Genomic DNA, 21,573 nt, shown 5'->3' with positions numbered 1-21,573 from the left:
TTAGATTAGATCTCTACAATAAGGTTGTGTATTTGGATGTTTGATCATCGTTATGTCAGAAAGACATAATGTCAGGGTTATTTCCATGTTACTCCTCCCATCATTTATGGTTCTCTTATGAACAAAACGTTTTTTTTCCCTCCCTCTGCACTTCAGTTGTGGCACTCAGTACAAAAGGGGAACAACTGCAGTGACTGAAAAGCACAAGGAGATGGTTCAGGAGGGAGAGAGAGAGAGAGAGAGAGCGAGAGAGAGAGAGAGAGAGCAGTAATCCACTAATCAAAGGTTGAGCAACTTGATCTGCAGTCTACATGGCAAAGTGTCCTTGGGCAAGATTAGGTTTGAATGCTTCTCGCTCCCGATGAACAGGTAGCACCTATAGCCTCTTCCACCCGGTGTTACAATACGAGACAAAGACTAGAGAAGGGCCATCAACAGTAGATGCATCGACCATTGATTTCCCAAGGACACACATTTTACTATCATCTTCTCTTCTCCTTCCAGGATAAACGTGGAGCGAATGGGCATCGTCGACTTCTGCCGCATGCTACCTTTGCTGTAGCTGTGAACCGCCGTCTTTCAAAATAGTCAGGAAGCCTTTGCATTCCTTCCACAGAATACAGCAATATTAACATGCAATGCCACTTGAGTCAGCATGGTTGTGGCTGATATCTATACAAGACTCATAATAAAATCAGTTTGGGCGTGCAGCTAGAGAGCCCTCGTGTTACCTCCCGGAGGCCAGGGACCGAGTTACATTAGAGAGCAATGCTAAAGTGATGTTGTGCTCTTTTAAGGAATCGAGCGCTCAGAGGAAAACACAAAAACATCCAATAGTTTCCTAATTTATTCTGCATCATCTCACACACAGGAAACAGCTCTCGCTATGCGACCGGCTATGACGAGAAATGCTTTAATATCCTATAATCTTCTCGCTAAGCTCTTTTTAACATCTATCACGAGCAGGAATATTTTAAATATAAATACAGGCTTTATGTCTTTTTTTTTTTCTGGAGAGAATCCGTCTACGGGCATTATCTATTTCCTATTAATCAGTAACATATGCCTCTGATATTGCAATTCAATATATATATACTGTGGATATTCGAAGAAGAAAGATGAAGAAAATCCAAACAATACGGGATGGACAAGAAGAGAAAATAAAGGTAACGAGGTTGACACGAGCCACAGGTGCTCTCGGTACAATACAGAGCTTAAACAGCGGGATGAGTAGGCCAACGAGGGAATATGAACAGAAAGGGCTGATAGAAACATGGTGGTGTCTAAATCGAGAATATATCCTAAAAGAGGTAAAAATCCAGCCAGCTCATCAGTCTGACGGGCCAATTTTTCGGATGTGTGTGGACAAATGAGTCCCGATGAGAGCCAGTGGCATTGACTGAGGGGTCATCTCATGATTCACTCAGAGAACACCCCAGGGCTCCTAACCCAAACCCCCCAAAACCCACACCGCAAACAGTGTAACACGCAGGAACTCCGTCCTGTTGCGGCGATGCAGATGAAACGTACGAGCGCGCGGACAAAAGGGAGGGTTGACCGCAGCGTTCACCGGCACACGTCAGAGTGGCGGCTGTGCGAAGCAGCTGCATGCTCGTGGAAGCACTTTGAGAGAAATTATTTTGACTCTGAGAACCTCTTAAGCTGCAGAGCTGCCAAGCAAATAAACAGCACACAAAATCCTGCGTGAAATTAGAGAGAAAACACAGTCAATTCAGTTGGGAGTAGAATGAGAAAACATATACACACACAGCCATAAATGATAAATGGGAAGCTTCATGGCGGAGATTTAAAACTCATTTGTCAACATTAAATGGATCCAGAAAATGCAGGTGTGTCAAACTAACCAATTACACATTAAAGTAGGAATGTCACTGCACTCTGAAAGTATTCTTTCTAAAAGTTGTGTGTTCAAGGCTTCCTTTACATGTTTGCAGGTGCAGTCCATTTTGCTTTTAGATTAACATATGCCTTTAAAGTGCACCGCACCAAACAAAATATGAATGAGTGTCCTGCAACCCATACAAATATATTTAATTGAGTTGCACAGGGCTCTATAATATTTAATCGTATAACTTGAAGGACAAGTTTCAATTTCAATGTGTGAATAGATTGTCAACATGATGATGTGGCTCCGACGTGGTGATTGTATATTATTTTTACATGTGGCCATATCTTGTCCTGTGACAAAAAAAAGAGGAGCTAGAACTGTTCCCATGTTATACTGTTGCCCTTCAGAAAATAGCAACGTTATCATAGTTAAGTGTTTTAATTAAAACGCAAATGAGCGAAGAGAATGATCCGAGGACTCCAAGGCTGATTTATGACAACAATAGATAGTAATAAATTAGACACAGTAATGAATATTTTCAATTATAGAGGACCTGGCTGACAAAATCCTCCACCTCAATGGGTTCAAATGTGACGTAAGTCATCCTGTAACAGCTCATAGGATCTGATGCGGGATCCATCAGTGTTTTCAGTGGGATTTTTGTATGCTTACATTAATTACAGCCGCCCGCCCTTGCAAATGACTGACACCCCCACACACATGAACACAATGCTGTGCTAATAGACAGTGACAGGGGGATGTGTGAGCCCCATTGGGTCCCCGCTGTCTTGACCTAGTTGCTGTATATTGGTTTATATCATCAACAAAGACATCAAAGCATTACACAGATTCATGACAGATCGTCCTGTGGGGAGGCAGACTGAACAAGTACCAGGAAATCAACACCAACAACATCTAAATGAATGATATCGGGCAGAAACAATGAGTTCATTAACTGGTTGCCTGATTGACTTTCAACACTTCTCATAAGATCTCACATCCTCTCTACACTTGCCTTACACTTTGCATAATAGCACCTTAAAGCGTTTTGGGTTTTTTGTACTCGGGGACTCTTGTGTGATGAACTGCTTATCTGCAGCATCTCAGATATTGCGTCTCTGAGTTGTGTACTGTTAATGGACACAAAAAGAAATGCATGGTAAGCACGTTGCCTTATCCCCATTTCCTTTGGACCAAACTTTGTTTTCACTGATAAATCCCCAAAAGGATTCAGACTGCTTGGTGATTGCAGACCTAATTCTATAGTGTGAAGTCCACTATGTGTACGTACAAAACATTAGATATGATAACGATAAAACGATTATCCACAATTACATACAAACATTCAGTGAACCATCAGGGTTTCAGAATCCGTCATCATGACAGAATGTCTGGGATGCTGAAGCTTCAAAATAGTTCAAAAAGTTGTGTGTGTAGAGGGCCCCCAAAAAATGGAGGAACATACAAAAAAAAAATGAAAGAAACCGTTGCGGCAGGTATTGTGTCCAGACACTGGCAGAGCAGCCACGGGTCAGTGGCCAGACACGCACACCAGGAGATGTGAGGAGCATTGTTTTGATGACATTTAGATGGTATTTTTCCGGGACATGGTTCATTTTGGCTTGAAAGCTACATGCATGCTCAGTACCTGGTGGGCTTTAAAAGTCACAGACACAAGGACATTTTAAACCAGCTACTTTGATGAGGAAGGTATGGTTTTCGGACATATAACACAAATTGATCTAGGTTACTGATTTATTCAATGGACTACACTTAAAAAACTCAGCGATTTACGTGCCGTTATTCTTTGACGGTAGCCAATTCTTTCACATTTAAGTACAAATGCACAAGTGTCTGTCTCTCAAGCACTCTCTCTCTCCCATAAAAAAACCAAACACACGTACACAATGTTCATTCATGCATTCAATCATTGTATTGTTGTCATTTCTCCCAAACACAATTACACAAACAATGCATTCCTCTGTCTCGGTGTATTTCGCCGTCCATCTGACTTTAGGTAATCCTAAAACTGACTTTACGATATCATCCAATTTTCCTTGGCTATTATTAAACCTCATTTATAAAAGCTCTGTCGCTAACCTTATTCACTGGCTTTAATTTCCAACTCGATTAGATTAGAGTGAAGTATGACTGAGTACTTAAAACTTTGGGCGGCGGGATTCAGACATTTTTAGCCGTGTCTAATTTCCTCCCCGGCGTGGTACGCATGTGATATGCGGAAAATAACTTATCCAAATGGCTACATCCGTTTGGCTTTTCTGCTGAAAATCTGGCATTTTAAACACCTCGTTTCATCCCTCCACTGCCGTAGCGCCCGAATACCTTCAAATCTATTCAAAAACTTTCTCTCCTCGTCCTCCAGGCTTCTCTGGGTAGGTGTGCCAAATGCTGCTCACCGCAATTTGTCCGTCTTCTCCAGGGGCTCCAATTTTCCTTTCTTAACTGGTGAAAATGAGAGAATCCGTTGCTTATTCTAGAGACCGTCGCCACGGTGAGAAATTGTGGCCTCCGTCGCGGAATGAAAGGAGGGTATCGCACAGAGAATACCCAAAAGCCGGAGAGGCGTACAAACAAACAATCTACTTCAACTGGGCTGATTGGGCCTTTAAAATCGATCTGTCTGGTGACCGGTGATGACAGAGTTGGAGGTAAACGCCGCACTACATGGCAAGTCACAACCCGCGAGAGAGAGACAATTACTTTTTTAAAGGTGCAAAGTCGAACGGCGTTTACTCGAGTCCAGCTGTGGGTCAGCTCGATCGGGATTAGCACGCAGACAACGACGAGTTCAAAACAAGAGCGGGGAAACTCACCATGTCTGTACACGCAAACATCGTTCTGCCCCATAAACAGTTGGGACACATATCTCAGGGTTGTCTTGTTCATATTTCGGTCTTGTAATGGGAACAGATGGGCAAATTGCCTCTAACAGATGAGCAGGCGGGTGGAGGGATGCTCTTTGAAAGCATTCATCGCTTGCCTCGGAAAATCAATAGCGTCACCAACGTAAAAGTGGCGGTCAAAGCGCCCTGCCACGCTTTGTCGTGTGCGATGCTTTAAAAAAAAAAAAAAGGGAATCTATTCTTCGGGTATTGATTGGTTGTATGTTTCCTGTGGTGATGAGTGTGCACATTAAAAGAGACGATTCTACTCAAACATGTGAATAATCAAACTTCTTTGGTTTGGAGATTTTTTTGTTGTTGTTGCTTATAATTCTTGACAAAGACAAAATCAATACTGACGGTTCCTGGCGAGGTGATTACACTAACTATTCTATTCCATTGTAGACTGGGCCGTTCCGCACCTCAACTCTGACCGTTCAACCAGAAAAAGGGTTTACAGTTTCTACAAAAGAGAACTTTTGTGTGGAAGCCCATGCTGAAGCTAGCTCTATACTGCAATACAACAAAAATACTGGTTCTTTTAAGATGCATATAAACACCACATGCCTATTTAGGACTGTTAATGTGGGTATTACACATTTAAGTGCGTCGTAGCAGCATCGTCGAGCGGAATAAATCAGCCTAACTCGTCAGCAAAGTTGATGGAATCTGAATAAGGCGGCATTAGACTTAAATGAATAAATAAAGATTGTGTGGATTTTGCAGAATCTACAAATGTTAAAATTTCTTGCGGATAAGAAATGTTGTAGTTATGTGCAGCCTGAAGGGCTTCTCTATGACCGGACTGAATTCTCATCCGGTTTGAAATCAACAACTAATACCGAATGGACTCATGAGACACAAGTCAAATCTGGTGGTGCTTATTTTTCATTTTTAAAGACTTCATTAGTGGTTTAAATTTGATATAACCTATACAACCTCGTCTTTGAATATTCTGAAGCGCTATAGATACACGCTTGAATGCGCCTTGATAAGCAGGAGACAAAAGCATAATGAATGGCCTCACTTGGGTTCTTATGGGCTTAGATTTTTCTATGAAGTAGATTATCTATTCCAGTTTTACAACAGCGTTCATATCAGGCATGCACATCCACGCGCTCTTCTTTGGGTTATTATATCGAATCTGTTGAAGATCATTTTCCATCAGTTACGAACAGAGTCTTCTTAAAAAGAATTTAAAAATTGCCCTCAAAACCCCTCATTAAAATTCATCCAGCATAGCGTACTTGTTACTGAGAAGCAGACACAAAGAATTAGACTTTCGGAGAGTACGAGGAGCCATTATGTGATTAAATTACCATTCATCATTTTGCTATCTGCTGCTTTTAGCCTGGAAGGTTGCTTGGATAAACAGGCCCCCTGTTCCAACAGCGATGTGCTTGTTCTCTGTATTGTGCCATTACTTATTCAAAAAGCGTTTTTCAGATGCTACTTTGAGCATCATTTGGGAGCAGGAGTGAGACATGATATCCTCCGACTGGCACATTGGCCTTTTATGTGAATGCTTTTGATGATTGTATTAGCTGTCTGCATGTGTGGTACTGATCATGTTATTTTTGCCTGCTGCAGAGGAGAAACTTCTAACCCTGTCTATGAGGTGGGGGGGGGGGATTTGGTCAAACTGGTTTTAGCTCAGCTGGTTTTACGAGGCGAGGCAGTGCTCCTTTTCATTTCGTTGCACAACATCGTAAAGGACAATAAGTCACATTTCAAGCTTTTGATGCAACTGAGCGGGTATTTAATTTTTATGCAATCGTTTCTATTTGTGAATGTCATATTTAATCAAACTGTACCTCAAGTACATCAAACTCAACTGATGTATTTCTCCCTGCACAGTTTATTTTTCAAAAACCCGACACCTTCAGGACAGTGAGCTGAGGTGTGTTCAGCTCACGGTCATAAAACTCCGAGGATCGAAACATCCTGGGACCAAAACTCATAAGCCTTGAAAAGAAAGGTGGACGTCGTCTAGTGAGTTGTCAAAGAAGTCACACAGGGTGCCGAACTATTACATTCAAAAACACGTACCTGAATTTATTTTTGTTGCCTTGGAGACCGGTGGTCTGAAGTGGGGTTCGTTTTTGTCGGCTTGTACGTAGGTGGGTTCCAGCCTGACTGACTGTGGACCATAAACTGAATTGGTGTATTTCAGTTAGTCCTTCCAGAAATCATGTTCATCTTTGGGTGATTTAAGTCAGACACTCTAAAATAGCTGAGATAACAGGGACTACTTGTTTAGTTATGCACAGTTTGTAGGGCCCAATGAAGGATTTACATCAAAGCCCCGTAAGTAAGCAGCTTGACCACATTATACAGTCAAAACATGAATAAAAAAGAGTTTTGTTGGAAAATAGTAAATTCCACATCCAGCTGCTGTCACAAGATAAGATAACAAATGCGTTGGTGACAGCGACACCGTCTGACACGTTGCTACTTTGGAGATATGCAAATCACTATTGTGCTTCAAGGTCAAGCGCTAAAGGCAATTTACATTTAACGGGGGCCACGGGCAAAGCAAATCAGTTCCCTAAAACCTTAAGCCCTTTCCCAGCTGCACGTGAGGTGTGTGTATTTCTGACAGACGGACTCATTGGGGGGGTATTGAGAGGCTACATCCACCAACCCCCCCACACACACTCTTGAATGCATCCACTGTGCTTGGAATCAGATGCACAAAAAAGGAAATGTGACAGATATGGAGCAGTGGATGAATAGCTCAATCCCCCACAGAACCGGGTGCCAGGCAACAGATGCTGATAACGGTCTCCGATTAGTTCCTAGATTGTCGTCGGCCCCTCGCCAAGACTTTGATGCTATATTTACCGCACGCTCGCGCCATCCCTCCGCCACCGTGGCGCGTCATCTCCACATCACGTCTGGCATCCACGGCGGAGCGCCAGGTGTGAAAGGCCGAGGAAAAATGACTTCTCGATGCCGGAATACTTTCACTTTAAAGGGGAATGATGAAGCAAAAGTAGAGCAGATTGAAATGCGCTTACTGTGTCCATTCAAGGCTTGATTGGGCCCCGGGGGGATTTTTTTAATTAACTTTTGAAATATTTTCCTTTTAGGAACCTTGAACACTTTTCACAGACCACATGTGAGCCTGCCATTGTCATTTGGGTAAATGTTTTTTTTTCATCATTCAACCAGGTCTTTTAAAAGTATCCTTTTTTTTTCACGACACTCCATCCTTGCTGAGCTAAATGGGATGTTTTCGTTCAAACTTAGATCGAGGAATCCACTGAGACCCGGGACATCTTTGGAAAAAAGAGCAATGAACTTGACAAAAGCGCCGTAGTCAGCGATAACGTCAGCAGAGAGGAGGGAGATAGTCTGGGGGGAGATTGGTGTGGAAAAGTACAGACGAACAAGAAGAAGTTCTGCTGACACAGGAACATTTTTGATTGTAAGTCTCTCTTTTGTACATAATTTAAAGGACTGCAGGGCTTCAGAATTAAATTATTATTTCATAAATATTAACAATGGCAATCAATTGTGTATTCAGTTTCCACTAATCAAGCAGATGTGAGAGTAAAGGTCCTGCATTGAAAATGTCACTCAAGTCAAATATCTTTATGAAAATGTCCATAATTTATCAAAATAAATGCAGAAATGAACTGGAAATTACTGTTATTACTGATTGATATACTGTGTATGACATTTTTTAGGGAACGTTTTCAGTATTTAATTCACTGTCAGGTATAATATTAAGTAATATTTTACAACATAAGGGGTTATATTTCCTTTGAATTTAATTCACTAAAACTCTCTGGATTGTAGATTCAAAATTAGGGTTCTAAAGGGTTCTTCTTACAGGACTGAGGTTCTACCCAGAACTCCTCAAAGCTAAGGCTATCAGACTGAAGTGCCTGTCAGAAAGTCAATTCCCTGCACCACTGTAGACAAACAAGCTGTTGTAGAACTACTTTCATGACATCTTCACCCTCCAAACCACAATTGGGAACCATGTGCGTTGAGGGTTGAACTGGACCACGTGAACCCGGCTCTTAGAGGAGAATTTCAGCGCGAAAAACACTTACACCAAAGAAAATGGAAAAGGTAACCATGTAAACTTGCGGTGAAACGTGAGGAGACACCGAGGACAGAGAGCAGCACGGCAGCCAGTCAGCAGGCTGAATGGAAAAGAAAAAACATGGCGCACAGTCATAGATAGGAGGTTCCGTGTTGTGCAAACGCTGCCAATTTAGTGCTGACGCGAGACGGCATGTCCTGTAACCGCAAGCTAAATTGCCCTCAAACGCAGTAATTCATTGCTCTCTTCCAACTTCAGGTTGTAAGTTAAAGTATATATGGCTGATGTGACATAGGAATGCAGAATAAGGCAAAAGTAACGGTGCTGAGCCCGGGTGAAAAGACTTGTTTCTGTGACTTGTGAGTTGTGAGAGCATTGCACTCTACTGGCAGCTCTTAAGTATTACATTAACAGGCTGATCGAGGCTGACAAAAAACAACAACAACAACAATACATAGCCCAGCAATAGAATTAGACCTTTAAACTCTGTTTGGAGCCCTGCTAATAAGAGATGAAGGCTGATCCTGAAAGATGTTTGAGTTGAGCTCCGAAGGCTTTCACTTCTTTTAGATTAAAGCTTGCTGGTATATTTGCTCCAACGACAGTGTGCGAACCTTTTTGATTTCCCACGTGGACTGAATTTACTGACATTTCCGCACACAGCCTACTCCCAGCTCTGCACGCTGGGCACACTGGTGGTGCCTGTGCTACCAGATGGCAGTCAATAATATTGTAATCCAACAAATCCAGGAATCTGCGAGATAAAACGACCTATAGTTTGGTTTTCATGCCTTGCTTTCTTGCGTAACCAAGAAAATTTCACTTGTATTATTTGTTTGTGCGTGATCATTTTTTCGTGCTGCACTGAATCTGTTTGTTTGTGAATGTTTGAACAGTTTTGTTTGTGTGTAGTTTTGGTACACAGTCAAATCAAATCTTCATCCTATCAGTGGTGGTAAGAAACAAAGTACTTTTACTCAAGTGCTTCCTGTGTACTTATGGACGATTTGGAGTTCTTGTACTTTGCATTCTCAGATATACATTATCTAATATGTTTGTCTTTGTAATCCATCCAACAGCCGTTATTACAAGTTGTCATGATTAACTTATAAAATGTGACGGGCGTTGTTATAGATTGAAATAAACATAAGAAAAATACATCAATAACATTCTGATAATGTAATTCCTTTTAAAATAAGAAAAGATTGTTATATTCTACTACAAATATGTGTCTTAAGTAAAAGCATTAAGAAATACACTTACGTAAAAGCATTTTTCCATTGTGGTATTATTTAGGAGGTAGGCCTACAACCCTTTATTACAGTAATGTCAACAATTGGGCTATTATAAAGATATAACATGGGAATAATATAACAGATAATGAGTGCAATAAACATGCTACAAAGTCATGATAAAGGGACTATTTAGTCCCACAGACAAAATAAATGTCACGTTTTAACATTTCGTTCTGCCAAATACCTGTAAAGTGAATAAAAAGCATGCTGAAAACTCTTAACCTGCCCTTAAGAAATTCCTTTAAAAAGAGGCAGGCACTCAAGAAATGCTACACAAAGGAACCCATCCAAAATCCAAGAGGTGGGACGGCGGTGGTTCTGCCCCTTTTCCGTAAAGCTCTTCTTCCATTGGTCAGAGCCCAGAGTTCGGCCGCGTCTATTGGCCGCCTGCGCTGTCGGTCGAGAGCGGCCCCGTTCCGCCGCGTTGGTTTCAGAGGACGGGAATCAAGTGAAACAAATCTCCTGACAGGAGAAAAGTTCACGCTGGAGTTCTCAAAGACCTCAGAAGGCCTCATGAAGGTAAGAAGACCCGCAGCAAACGTGTTAAGTGTCGACGGCGTGAGTTTCGGGAGACGACAAACCGCCGCGGCTTTGACCACTTTCTTTGGGCTCCAAAAAGGAAGAAAAAAAAAACAAAAAGCAGAAAACAAAAGATGTAGTAAAGTTTAACGCCTCGAGTGGTCAACGGCTGCTTGGGTCGCATCTTCCGAGGGAGAAAACGGCGTGCTTTGTTCGTGTATAAACAAACTAAAGATATTAACCTAACAAAAAAACAACAACCCACGAGTAGCGACGCCGCGTCACGTCCTCTCCTGCGTCCCGACCCGCCCGGTGATGTTTGACCCGCAGCACGGTGCCGATCGAGCGCACGGCTCCAGTCGTTAAATACCGCTTATTTACTCAGCAGTGTCAACACTACTTTAATGCATGCGTCCTGTGTGTGTGTGTGTGTGTGTGTGTGCGTGTGTGTGTGTGCGTGCGCGTTTAAGTAGGCTGCATCAAAAGCCAGTCTGCAGCAAGCCGAGCGAGCAACTTAAATGGCCTACTCAAATAATGAGGTTCGTCCCGAAACTAAATCCGGTCCCCCGGCGTCACGGTGATGACCGGAGCGCGGAAACGGAGCAGACCTCCGGTCCGTGGACCCCCCCCCCCAGCTGACTGCTGCTTAGTGGACCAAAGAGACTTCACACAGACTGTGACATAACTTCTATGCATGCTCACATTGTAACCCCCCCCCCATCCACCTTCCTCACAAAGCCAGCTGGAAGATGACGTCATGAAGAGACATGTGGACTGATTTTATGAGGATGTTCAGATTGCAATCTGATTTATTGTTCACATTTTTAATGCAGCTTCCTTAAACTGGGTTTAGAAACCGTTTGAATAGACATGTGTGCTTCGAGTGAAGAAGGTCCATTTCAAGCAGCTTGCTCACAAACCGAGGGCCTCTCTGGATCTGGAGCGGAGCGCGTGTGTGTGTGTTTTTTTTTTTTTTTGCAGCAGAAGCTGCGATGTGTTTTTAATGAGTTCACAGTGTTGCAGTCGAGGCACATGGGCCGGGCCCCGGCCTTAAAACAAACCACGGATGAAAAGGATTACCCCCCCTTTTTCTTTCGTCGCGACGAGCCGAGCTACCGTGTGGGAATATTTATATTCCCCCGTCGGCTGCGGCTCGGTGTTTGTGTGCCCTGGTGATTGCCAACTCTTATTGGATCCAAGGTGACATCATCTAAACGCTTTTCATCCACACCAAACGTGACGACACACGCCTGGCTCCCTGCGGGGCCCGAACATCTCTCACGCCACGGTGCACGCTCCTTCACACAGTCATCACAGCGCCCTGTGAAATTAGCGAGTAAAAAACCCCAAACCAAGGGGAGAGGTGTGTGTGTGCTCCGGTTTAATTAGCGTTTTACCCCTCCCCCCCCCTGCGGTTAAGCCGCAGACCGTGAGTGCTGCTGAAGGCAGAACTTTAAACACCGTGTGCCTCCTTTGTGAGCGGGATTAGGCTGCATTGTAGGTGCAGTTCACCGGGGGTTGTGGCTCCTCCCTCTTGTCATGTCTGCGTTCGGGGGGCCCCCTGCACGAGTGTCACGCCGGGTCTAGATTGCTGGAAACGTGCTCATGGCGGTTGACCTATGATCTTTATCGCGCTGGGGAAATGTTGTAGCTCCAGCAGCTCGGATGTGAGCGGCTGCTGGGCTCCACTCTGTCATTATGCAACTGAGCCTCTGAGTGAGTACTAGTTCAGGTGTGGGCCCCTGTAATAAACAGCGGCACCGGGGAGGGGAGTTTTCCTAATGCTTTGCCCTCTTTTTTAAAAACTATACCTCTGTTATTTAAGTAGTCAGCCGTCCTTGGCATCGGGTTCTCGGGCCTATTGGTTGCCGTCCGATAGAAAACAGGGACTTCAGAGAACACGGCACGCACCACAAAAGGAAAGTGGTGCTGCTGCATGCGCGTTGGAGCATTGACCTGTTTTACAGATGCACAACAACTGAATGGCATCTTATTAAGCGCATTTCAAAGAGCGCGCCCCCCCCCCCCCCCCCCCTGTGCTGACCAGAGTGCAGGTGAACCTGTGAGATTGGAGTGCAGAGACACTACAAAGAGACCACGCCCCAACACAAACCAACCCAGCGTCACGGGACCCGGCAAAACAAAGATATCATTCAGGTTTAAGTCGTCTGCATATTGGATGCTTGAAGCAGACTTGACTATCTCCGTTTTGATATATATGTATATATATACACAGTATATGGATGACGATTCCTGCTGACTCATTCGTGTATCTGTCAGTGGTTGGTAGTTTGGTTTTCTCTTTGAGTTATTCTGCACACCTCGCCTACCTTAATAGGTCCGCTGTGTAGTTCCCCCTCTGAAAGGAACTCGCAATAAGCTGTCTGGATGAAATATGTTACTACTATTTCTTTTTAGCACACTGGTTCTGTGCCGTAAAAATCGGCCGGTCCCAGGATAATAAGCACATACTGTACACAGAGAGCTCATAAATCAGGTCAGATAAATCAGATGCCTGTCTGGATGTCTGGTTCCTTCTACCACTTTTGTCATAGTCCCTCAGTTGGTAATAATCTAGTAGTTATTATTATGGATACAGATAATAAAAAGTGACAGACGTGTCACTTGCCATCAATTTGAAGGAGTAAAATCCAAATGAATTTTGTCAACCAAGCTGTTTTCTCTCATCTTGTGCCCTCACAGTCCAAGCTGAACATGGAGAGTTTGACCAAGCCGGAGCTGCTGATGCTTTTCAGCATTTTGGAAGGAGAGCTGGAGGCCCGGGACATGGTCATTGACGCCCTGAAGGTACTTGTCCACGGAGCCGCTAACGTCACCACAACGCCGAAGCTTCTCCCCGCACAACACATGAGCCGTTTTCACGTCAAAAAGCCCCTTCGCATGTTGTATTTTTAATTTGTCGCTCATGGGCGACTTTAAAAAAGAAGGATGTGCTATATGTGATTGCAGAGAAGCAAACCAGCAGGCGGTTGGCCTGCATGAACCGACAGTGCATGGCCATGGACGCCTGAGAAAATGTGCCTGTGATGGCTGTGCACAGACATGCATGGCTGCTGTGCGTCTGCAGGAGTTTGGTTGTGACGTCATTCGTCCTGAGATCACCTGACGACAGTCTGGCAACAAAATGAAGACGGAAAAAACTAAATCATCTAATATAAGTAACCCGTCGATGGCATTTTCCTGTGAAAAAGATCAAGTCATACGTGAAGCTGATATTCCTCTAGATCTGCACAATTTGCTCGCGGCACACTACTATCCGGGTCTCGGGAGAAGGGATTCTTTCGGGGTATTATCTCAGAGGTGAATCTTTTTCATTTAAGTTTAAATGAGTAAACACGTTCCCGCGAACTTGAAATACAAACTCGCTAAGAAATAGACACACACACAGCTCAAGAGATCAGCTAGTCCAGCCTTAGAAGGTCTTACGTTGGCATTAGGATTAATGTGGTATTTAATTAAAGGCTTTTCGGGCTATTTTCCCACACTGTGTCCCACATACTCAAGCACCAGCATTTCACTGGGACGTCTTTGATGTTTGAACAAAGCCCGCTGAAATAAGACGACCAGTGAATAAGCAACCTGATGTCCCTGCCTCTCTGAGACCGATTCTCCTGCAGACTTCTTTTCTAAGTATTAATATTTGAGGGTCTACAGCCGTTGAGACAGCCAGCTAACCGGAGCGAGAGCAGCCTACTGCTGAATGCTCACGTGTTGCGTCTAGACCACATTCCTGCATCTCTCCCGGGATCTGGCCATCTAAGGCAAGAGGACGTCCAGCACGCCGGGTGCCTGATGACTCCGGGCGAGCGAGAGTAGCAGTGAACAAATAAACATTGGCCTTAACGGGAGCTTGAGGGGAACATGGCTGTGCTTCTTTCATAGCTCCACCGGCGCTAACTGTTAACCCATTCAGGTCTGGGATGGATCAATGCTGCACTGTTAACTGTTATGGAGCTTTATTTAAAAAAAAAAGAAGAAGAAGAAATGCACTGCAGAGACGAAGTGGAAGACGATCTCCTCTCTGCAGCACGGCGTACATTTCTCTGAAAAAGGCAATGCAACCACTTCACACCTTTTCTGCTGTTGAGGAATTAGCGATGTGTAATCCCGAGTCCAGCCGTCACGCGACAGCTGATTGTTAAAACGGGTGCACATGAAACCAGCTAAACCTTCTGCTAGGAGTACGACTGTGTGTACAAATCGACTTAGTTCCAGCCATGAGCTGAACCCACGGTATAAAGAGAAGTAGGTCCAGTCCTGTTGGCCACGTCAGTCTTCACCGATGTGTCACCACTGCCACCGAGGGTCATGTGAGAAATGTGTAGCTCAACCACGAATCACCGTTCCAAAGCTTCATCTGCTTAAAGGAGAGTTCTCAGCTGTAGGCTCCATTGCCTGTTTTTGAACATTTTAACAGAGGTGTTAGCAATTTTTTGACAGGATGTAGTGTAAGTACACGACGTGAGATTAATCGTGGGGTTTTTCTATGGTCCCATATATATATATATAATTATGCAGAACTACCAGTGGCATTCTGCTGCATTTTTGTGACTCACATCAGCAGCTGCTCACGGTGCGGCTTTCAAAAGGAAGTCAGTCTCTGGCATCGCTCCTATTTGGCCCACAAAGCCCTGCGTTGATCCAGATGTTCCTTTTCTTTCGCGGAAAAAAAAAAAGTCTCTACTTTCAGTTCAAAAATAACTCCAATATGGAAATATCTTTAATCATCTGTTCTGTCGCGTTCACATGGCGTGGCTGCCTAGAGCTTCAAAATGGAGCCCCTAAAAATAAAAACAGGTTTACTGTGTGTGTTCTCCAGTAATGGAGCAGCACTGAATTGGGAGATAACAGCCTTGTTAGCACCGAGATCAGCGGATTTGATTCAGTGTCAATCACCCTTAGCATCCATAATCTTCTGCTTATGATGGGTAGCCTGCATGAGCATTTCATGGTATTTAGCAAGCTGCCTGAGCTGCTCTGAAATGTGTAGGACTCCCGGTGCGAGAAGTTCATACATCACCTTTCCTCAGTATTATACAGATCTTGTCAACCGGCGTTGAACAACTGAAAGAGTCCAGGCATGTGTTAGCGAAAGATAAGATGGAGTGGAACAGCGCGCCCGTGGCACAAAAGACTTCTGCAGCAAAAGCACGCAAGTCGCCAAGAAAACCAGAGCCAATAGACAAAAGCATGAATAATGGCGGCAGGACTGTGTGGAGGCTCTGAGCGCTCGGCGGCGTTTCTCCTCCACAGTATGGCGTAGTGACTAAGCTCTGGTAGATTTGGGTGTTTAAGTATAAAGTGATGTTGGAAATGTGTTTCCTGTAATCCCTCTTTGCACTTCCTCCACCCGCGGAGGATGGAGGCGCAGGGACACAGCCTCTCTTTGTGTCGTGGAAGTCTCTCTGTGCATTCAAGGACCGGGAGGAGAGCTGAGAGACACTGAGTCTGTGTTTATGAGTGAACGTTTATGTATAAGGGGGGGCGGGGGGGGAAAAATTGCACTTTAGGCCAATTATCCAGTTATGAAAATGGGTGCAGGCTGGAATTTCTTTTCAAGGAAAACGATGAACTATCTAAAAAATCTACAGTTAAAGGTTTTTTCGTTGCATCTTTCCAAACGTTTCCTCTTGTATAAACACATCAGAGCAGAAACGGGGTCTCTTTGAAGACTCATCTTCAAACTTGGCCGGCTTTTGAAAAACACAGGAATATCGATAGGCCTTTGGCAGGCAAATGTCATTTCTCCCCCGCAATTCTTCTCCTGAATGGTCTAAGCAGATTAAGCAGAAGGAATTCATTCACAGTCAGGACATATTCTAAATTGCCCTGTGTGGTTGTGTGTTTTTTTTTTAGGACAGGGAAATGTTTGAGGGGAGCCCTGTGTTTTCCACATTAGCTAATATTGCTGAAGATGACAACCACAAGGCCTGTGATCAGCTGGGGCACATTGATTAAACTCCTCCGTCTGCAGCCATCGGTCTTCACCGCCTGGATTTTTCATGCTGAGTTGATTAACTCTCTCTATGCTGCGACAAGCGACTCTAGACTTTGGAATGGATCATACGCAGACCAGGTGTGAGGCCATGATGCCATTGTTCCAGTTCCTTTGTCAATGTCTTTATGCAATTGACTGGTACTCAGTTCTCTGTGTTATTGGCTGAACCTGTGAGCTCGGGTTGCATTGGTGCAGATAGTTTCTGTGCCAACTAAGCGGCAAGTACGTCATGCCGATGCTGCAGGCCGTCTTTGTGCAAAGCTGCAACCCGCCCGGACACGGTGGGCAACTAAATGCCCCGCGAGAACATGGAATCGGGTGGATGTTGCTCGGGCAGACCGCGCTCTCCAAGGACACGTTTCACTTCTCGGTTAATCTCGCTATCAGCCGTCAGGAGGCCTGTCCTCGCCCCGCCGCAGAGGATTCTGTTCTCTCTAATCCTTTGATCCTCTTTAGTTGAAACCTGACAAAGACACACAGCCAGTTCGCCTTTAGCCCTCCTCCCCCTCCTCATCCTCCTCCTCCTCCTCCTCCTCACTCTCCCTCACTTCAGCCCCCCTTTTTGCACGGCAGGCCCTGGAGGCCTCTGCCGAACCCGAAAGGTCCAGCAGCTATTACCCCTCCTTTGTCACGGGTCAAACAGAGAGCAGGTCTGCCTGGGTCCAGGCCCAGTCCAGAGCAGCTGTCCTGCTAAAGATAGACACTCAGTCACCATCTGTTGCTCCTTCCTCCCGCTAGGCCCTCTTTATCTCGCACGACTCTGCGTTTCCCTGCCTCCCCCTCACTTCCCCTTCCTCTATTTCAGGATCGTTTACCGCTCGAGTGTTAGAGACGCCGATCGGAGCAGCGGTTCCTCTTCATGTTTAAATGTGAGAGAAATGAGCGTCATGCGTCAACTTCAACTGCCTGACTGTGATTATCGTATGACTCATCGTATGGTTCAGAGGTGGGGGGGGGGGGGGGGGGGGGAGATTGTATGTTTTTTGAGCGATCGGCGCCCCTCAGTGCTCCGTCTCACTCCCGACAGCTCACTCCTCTCCTCTCCCCCGTGTCTGCAGGCCCAGCGTAAAGAGCCGTTTATCCAGGAGCGCTACAGCAGGTACAACCTCAGCGACCCCTTCCTGGCCCTGCAGAGAGACAGCGAGGCGCTCGGGGACCAGAACCAGGACCAGGGCTGTTCCTCCTCTACCTCCAACCCGCTGGTGGTTCTCAAACTGGTGGTGAGCCACTGCAGGAGGATGCAGGAGAAGATGTTGGCCCAGCTGGCTGCAGCGGAGAGCAGGCACAGGAGGGTGGGTGTGGAGACGGGTGCTGCTTTATTAGGAGGAGCAGAGAAGTAGCCGGTTTCTAATGCATCTTTGTCTTTTATATTATATTCCCAAGGGAACCATGAAAAGATGAAAGAAAAACTAAATAAATGCACTTCGATGTCACAGTTACATGATGAGCCGAATAATAGAGCCGCTTTCAGATGCTTAACTGCCATCTGCATTTTCTGCTTACAATGCACGAATCTTATTTCCGCCGAATAGAATATCAAGGCGACTTCCCTCCTGACTCTCTGCCTCCCCGCTGTGCTCACTTCAGGTCATCGCAGACCTGGAGGAGGAGAAGAGGAGGCACGCCGAGGACACGGCGGAGGGAGATGATGTCACTTACATCCTGGAGAAGGAGAGGGAGCGCCTACAGCAACAGGTGCCCTCTACTTAACGACGACGTGAATATTTGTCCACCAGCCCGTTGGTGACTGGTGGAGCTGTAAAAGAATCGCCGTCCGGCGGCCGCCTCGAGCGAGACCTGCGGGTTCCTCTGCCTCGACTTGATTGCCGCGCGCGTTGTCTCCTCTCTCTCTCGCCTTTTGAAGCTGGAGTTTGAGCGCGGCCAAGTGCGGCGGTTGGAAAAAGAGCAGCGGCGGACGGCCGAGCAGCTGGAAGACGAACGGGCTCAGCACAAACAGCTGTCCTGCGCTTTGGCCAAGGAGTGCAAGTGGGCGAGCACCAGGGCTCTGGAGGAAGGCCACCGGCTGAGCGAGCTGAGCCGCAGGCTCGACAAGGTGCTCGCGCCTCCCCCCCCCCCCCCGTTCGTTTTTTTTTTTTTCCCCTTTCTGTTCACTGCAAACGTTGGGCCGCCGGGTTGAACGGGTCGTTTTGTGCTTTCTCTGCCAGGAGACGGAGGCCGGTCAGCTCCTGAGGACGGAGTTGGCGGAGGAGAGGAGGAGATCCCTGCGAATGGAGGCGCGGGTGGAGGAGCAGCTGGCCGAGTTCGACACGGAGCGGGAGCAGCTCCGCTCGCGCCTGAGGAAGGAGGAAGCTCAGCGCCGGCAGCTGCAGCGACAGGTGCGAACGCTCGAACGCCACATTGCACATCTTCTTTTTTTTTTACTATTTCATCTCATCTCAGTGAGAAAAATGTACTTTTGGGGGGGAAATTTCTGCTTGAAATGAATGTCTTTGTTTGTCTCTGTCAGGTAGATGAGCTGAAGAGGAGGCCGGAGGAGGTGAAGGCCGCGGGAGACGCTAGAGACGCAGCTCCAGGAGACGCGGACGGACTCGAGTGGGCAACAAAGGTCCCTCCAGGACAGACGGCGGTAGGCGGCATGACAGTCGAGGACATTGAGGAGGACACAACCGACGATGACCAATGTCCGATGGAAACCAACGGGCGGCGCGGCCCGGACGGCGGCCTCTCGGATATCGACTGCGTCCGCAACGGGGGTGGAAGCCCGCCGGCCCAGTCGTCCTTCTCCTGCTGCACTCTGCCGCCTCGCTCCCCCTGCTCCTCGCCCGTCCTCGCCAGGCAGCCCCCGGGCAGCCCCGGCGGCTACCAGTCCCCCTACCAGGCCGGCATCAACCAGCGTTTCCACGCCGCCCGCCACAAATTCCAGGGCGCCGCCGACCCGGAGCCTCAGGCGCCGGCCCCTCAGGCGGCCCCCGCCCTCCCGCAAAAGGACTTCTGCCCAGCGACCGGCAGCTCCTCCCCCAGCGAAGGCAGCCCCGTCAAGCAGATGGCCCGGAGCACGGTCACTCAAGTCCTGTCCCGCTTCACCAGCGCGCAGCAGAGCGCCGCGCCCAAGCTGGCGCCGACGAACAACTCGCCCTTCGGCACGGACTACCGCAGCCTGGCGGCGCCCTCGTCCCCGGTCGTCGGGAGGGCGGCCGTGGCGCTTCCACAGGGGATACGGTCACCCACCATCGCCAGGGCGGACAGGGGCAACCCTCCGCCCATCCCGCCGAAGAAGCCCGGCCTGGCACAGGCCCCGCCCTCCCCGGCCACGGTGCCCAGGTCGGGCAGCCACTACTCCGACAGTCCGCTGTCGGGCAGCTGCGGCCTCACCTCCGGCCAGGAGGCGGTCAAAGAACTGGACATGGTGGTTTCTTCTAATTGACAAGCGGCCGATCGTTCGATTGGCCGAGGGATTAGTCAGCTGCTGCTCTGCGTGGTTTAGTCCACGTCTCATCGATTGTCGCTTTGTACATGAGAGGATTCAAACACTGTTACAAATGTATTTATTCGTCTTTTTTTTGTATGCGCTTAGGCGATATTTTAGATAGAAGTCCAACATAGTTTGTATTTAAAATGTGCACGCTGTGCTATTACAGTAAGTTATGGGGTCATATTTCCAAAGAATACAAATCAGTTTGTCACCTGAAAAGGTGTTATTTTGTTGCCTTCTATATGAACAAATCCTTTAATCTTCAGACCAAATATAACTCGTAGTCCTTGGTGGTCCAGTATGCACGTTGTTGTCTTTTATAAAATGTACAGTTTATTTTATTAATGCCCCTTAGTTATTAATGTATAATAGGTTAACAATAGATCATCTAATAACTGTTGTATAAAGCTTTGATCAAGTATTAGTTTAAGGAGCTTACACCATTGTATAATAATTTGTTTAAGAGTAGTGATTCTGATGAATGTCATGCCTTTGTCCTTTATAAGAAATCATTATAAAACATTTGATTACTTTATAGTCAACCATGATTAATTATTACTGGATCATAACATTAGCGTGTTGGTTATTTTTACTTTTCAAGGTCCTTTACAGTCCTGTAAATACTGGAATGTGAAGAAATATAATAAATGAATGCCAAAGTTGTCCAATATTGATTTATTTAATCAGAATTACATCTTTCCGTCAGGCATTGGTGAATGCTTGCTGATTATTTAATGAATAAAAACATTATTTGAATAGTTATTTTTTACAATTGTTTGTTAATTAAAATGACATAAAAGTGTGGGAAAATGTTCTCACTTGACTGTCATATGAAAAAAATTCCTATTTTTTACTATTTGGGAAAATGGATATTGATACATTTATTACATTTAATAAAAAAAGACAATAATAAACCCATTATAAGAATGGCTGCAAATACATTTTTTATTAATTGATTCATTAATAAATTGAACAATGCATCCCTAGTGGAATACCAATTAAGATTTGATTTGTATCTTCCACCTTTACCCAGACATTTCAAATACAATTCCAAACATATTCAATTTAGATTATTCTTCATTAGAGATTTAAAGCTTTTGTACTGTACAGCTAAAGGTTCTCCTCTAGAGGTCAGTATTTGATAAATAGCAGGAACCATGGGCTGGGAATTCATGATTTAATACTATACTTGGTTATCTGACAAACAGTTTCTTTCATATATGGAATGAAAATATGAAAAGTCACTGCACTGTTTGGATGTCTTTATTCTGCGATCCCACAGGACACTCATGTGCATGTGCTTGTTGTCCATGTGTATTTAAGTGTCTATTTGTGTGCTGAAAAGTAGAATCTCCACATTTGCTGCTGTCTGGTTGCAAAGCTACTTTATGAAACCCTTAAGTGGACTCGACTGTTTTCAGAACGTGTTCGCGGTGATAAAGCTGCAATCGCGTGCTGTGTAATGTCACGGTTTACACATCCGGTGACTCGTTCTACC

At 45.7% G+C, this 21,573-nt stretch overlaps 2 protein-coding genes across 5 annotated transcripts in view; one reads left to right on the top strand and one right to left on the bottom strand.

Annotated features, from left to right (window-relative positions):
• Window positions 1-21,573, bottom strand: part of LOC120835265 (suppressor of tumorigenicity 7 protein-like) — a 50,413-nt gene that overhangs the window by 1,640 nt on the left and 27,200 nt on the right. The gene's annotated exons all lie outside the window — the stretch shown is intronic.
• LOC120835585 (CTTNBP2 N-terminal-like protein) lies at window positions 10,040-20,738 on the top strand. 4 transcript variants are annotated; one of them, XM_040204637.2, is made up of 7 exons: window positions 10,040-10,623; window positions 13,327-13,431; window positions 17,701-17,934; window positions 18,230-18,337; window positions 18,507-18,695; window positions 18,808-18,978; window positions 19,110-20,738. In XM_040204637.2, exons 1-7 carry the CDS (start codon window positions 10,309-10,311, stop codon window positions 20,025-20,027), a joined length of 2,040 nt encoding a protein of 679 aa, XP_040060571.2. In that variant the 5' UTR covers window positions 10,040-10,308; the 3' UTR covers window positions 20,028-20,738. The 4 variants fall into 4 exon arrangements, with proteins under 4 accessions (XP_040060571.2, XP_077947861.1, XP_077947860.1 ...); XM_078091735.1 differs by having other exon boundaries at window positions 10,498-10,623; window positions 17,701-17,862; XM_078091734.1 differs by lacking the exons at window positions 10,040-10,623; window positions 13,327-13,431 and adding an exon at window positions 16,409-16,720 and having other exon boundaries at window positions 17,701-17,862.

Source organism: Gasterosteus aculeatus, chromosome 17 (genome assembly GCF_964276395.1).
Source record: "Gasterosteus aculeatus chromosome 17, fGasAcu3.hap1.1, whole genome shotgun sequence".
Lineage (NCBI taxonomy): Eukaryota > Metazoa > Chordata > Actinopteri > Perciformes > Gasterosteidae > Gasterosteus > Gasterosteus aculeatus.
Note: the sequence above shows the minus strand (reverse complement) of the source record. Positions and strands in the feature narration are given on the sequence as shown.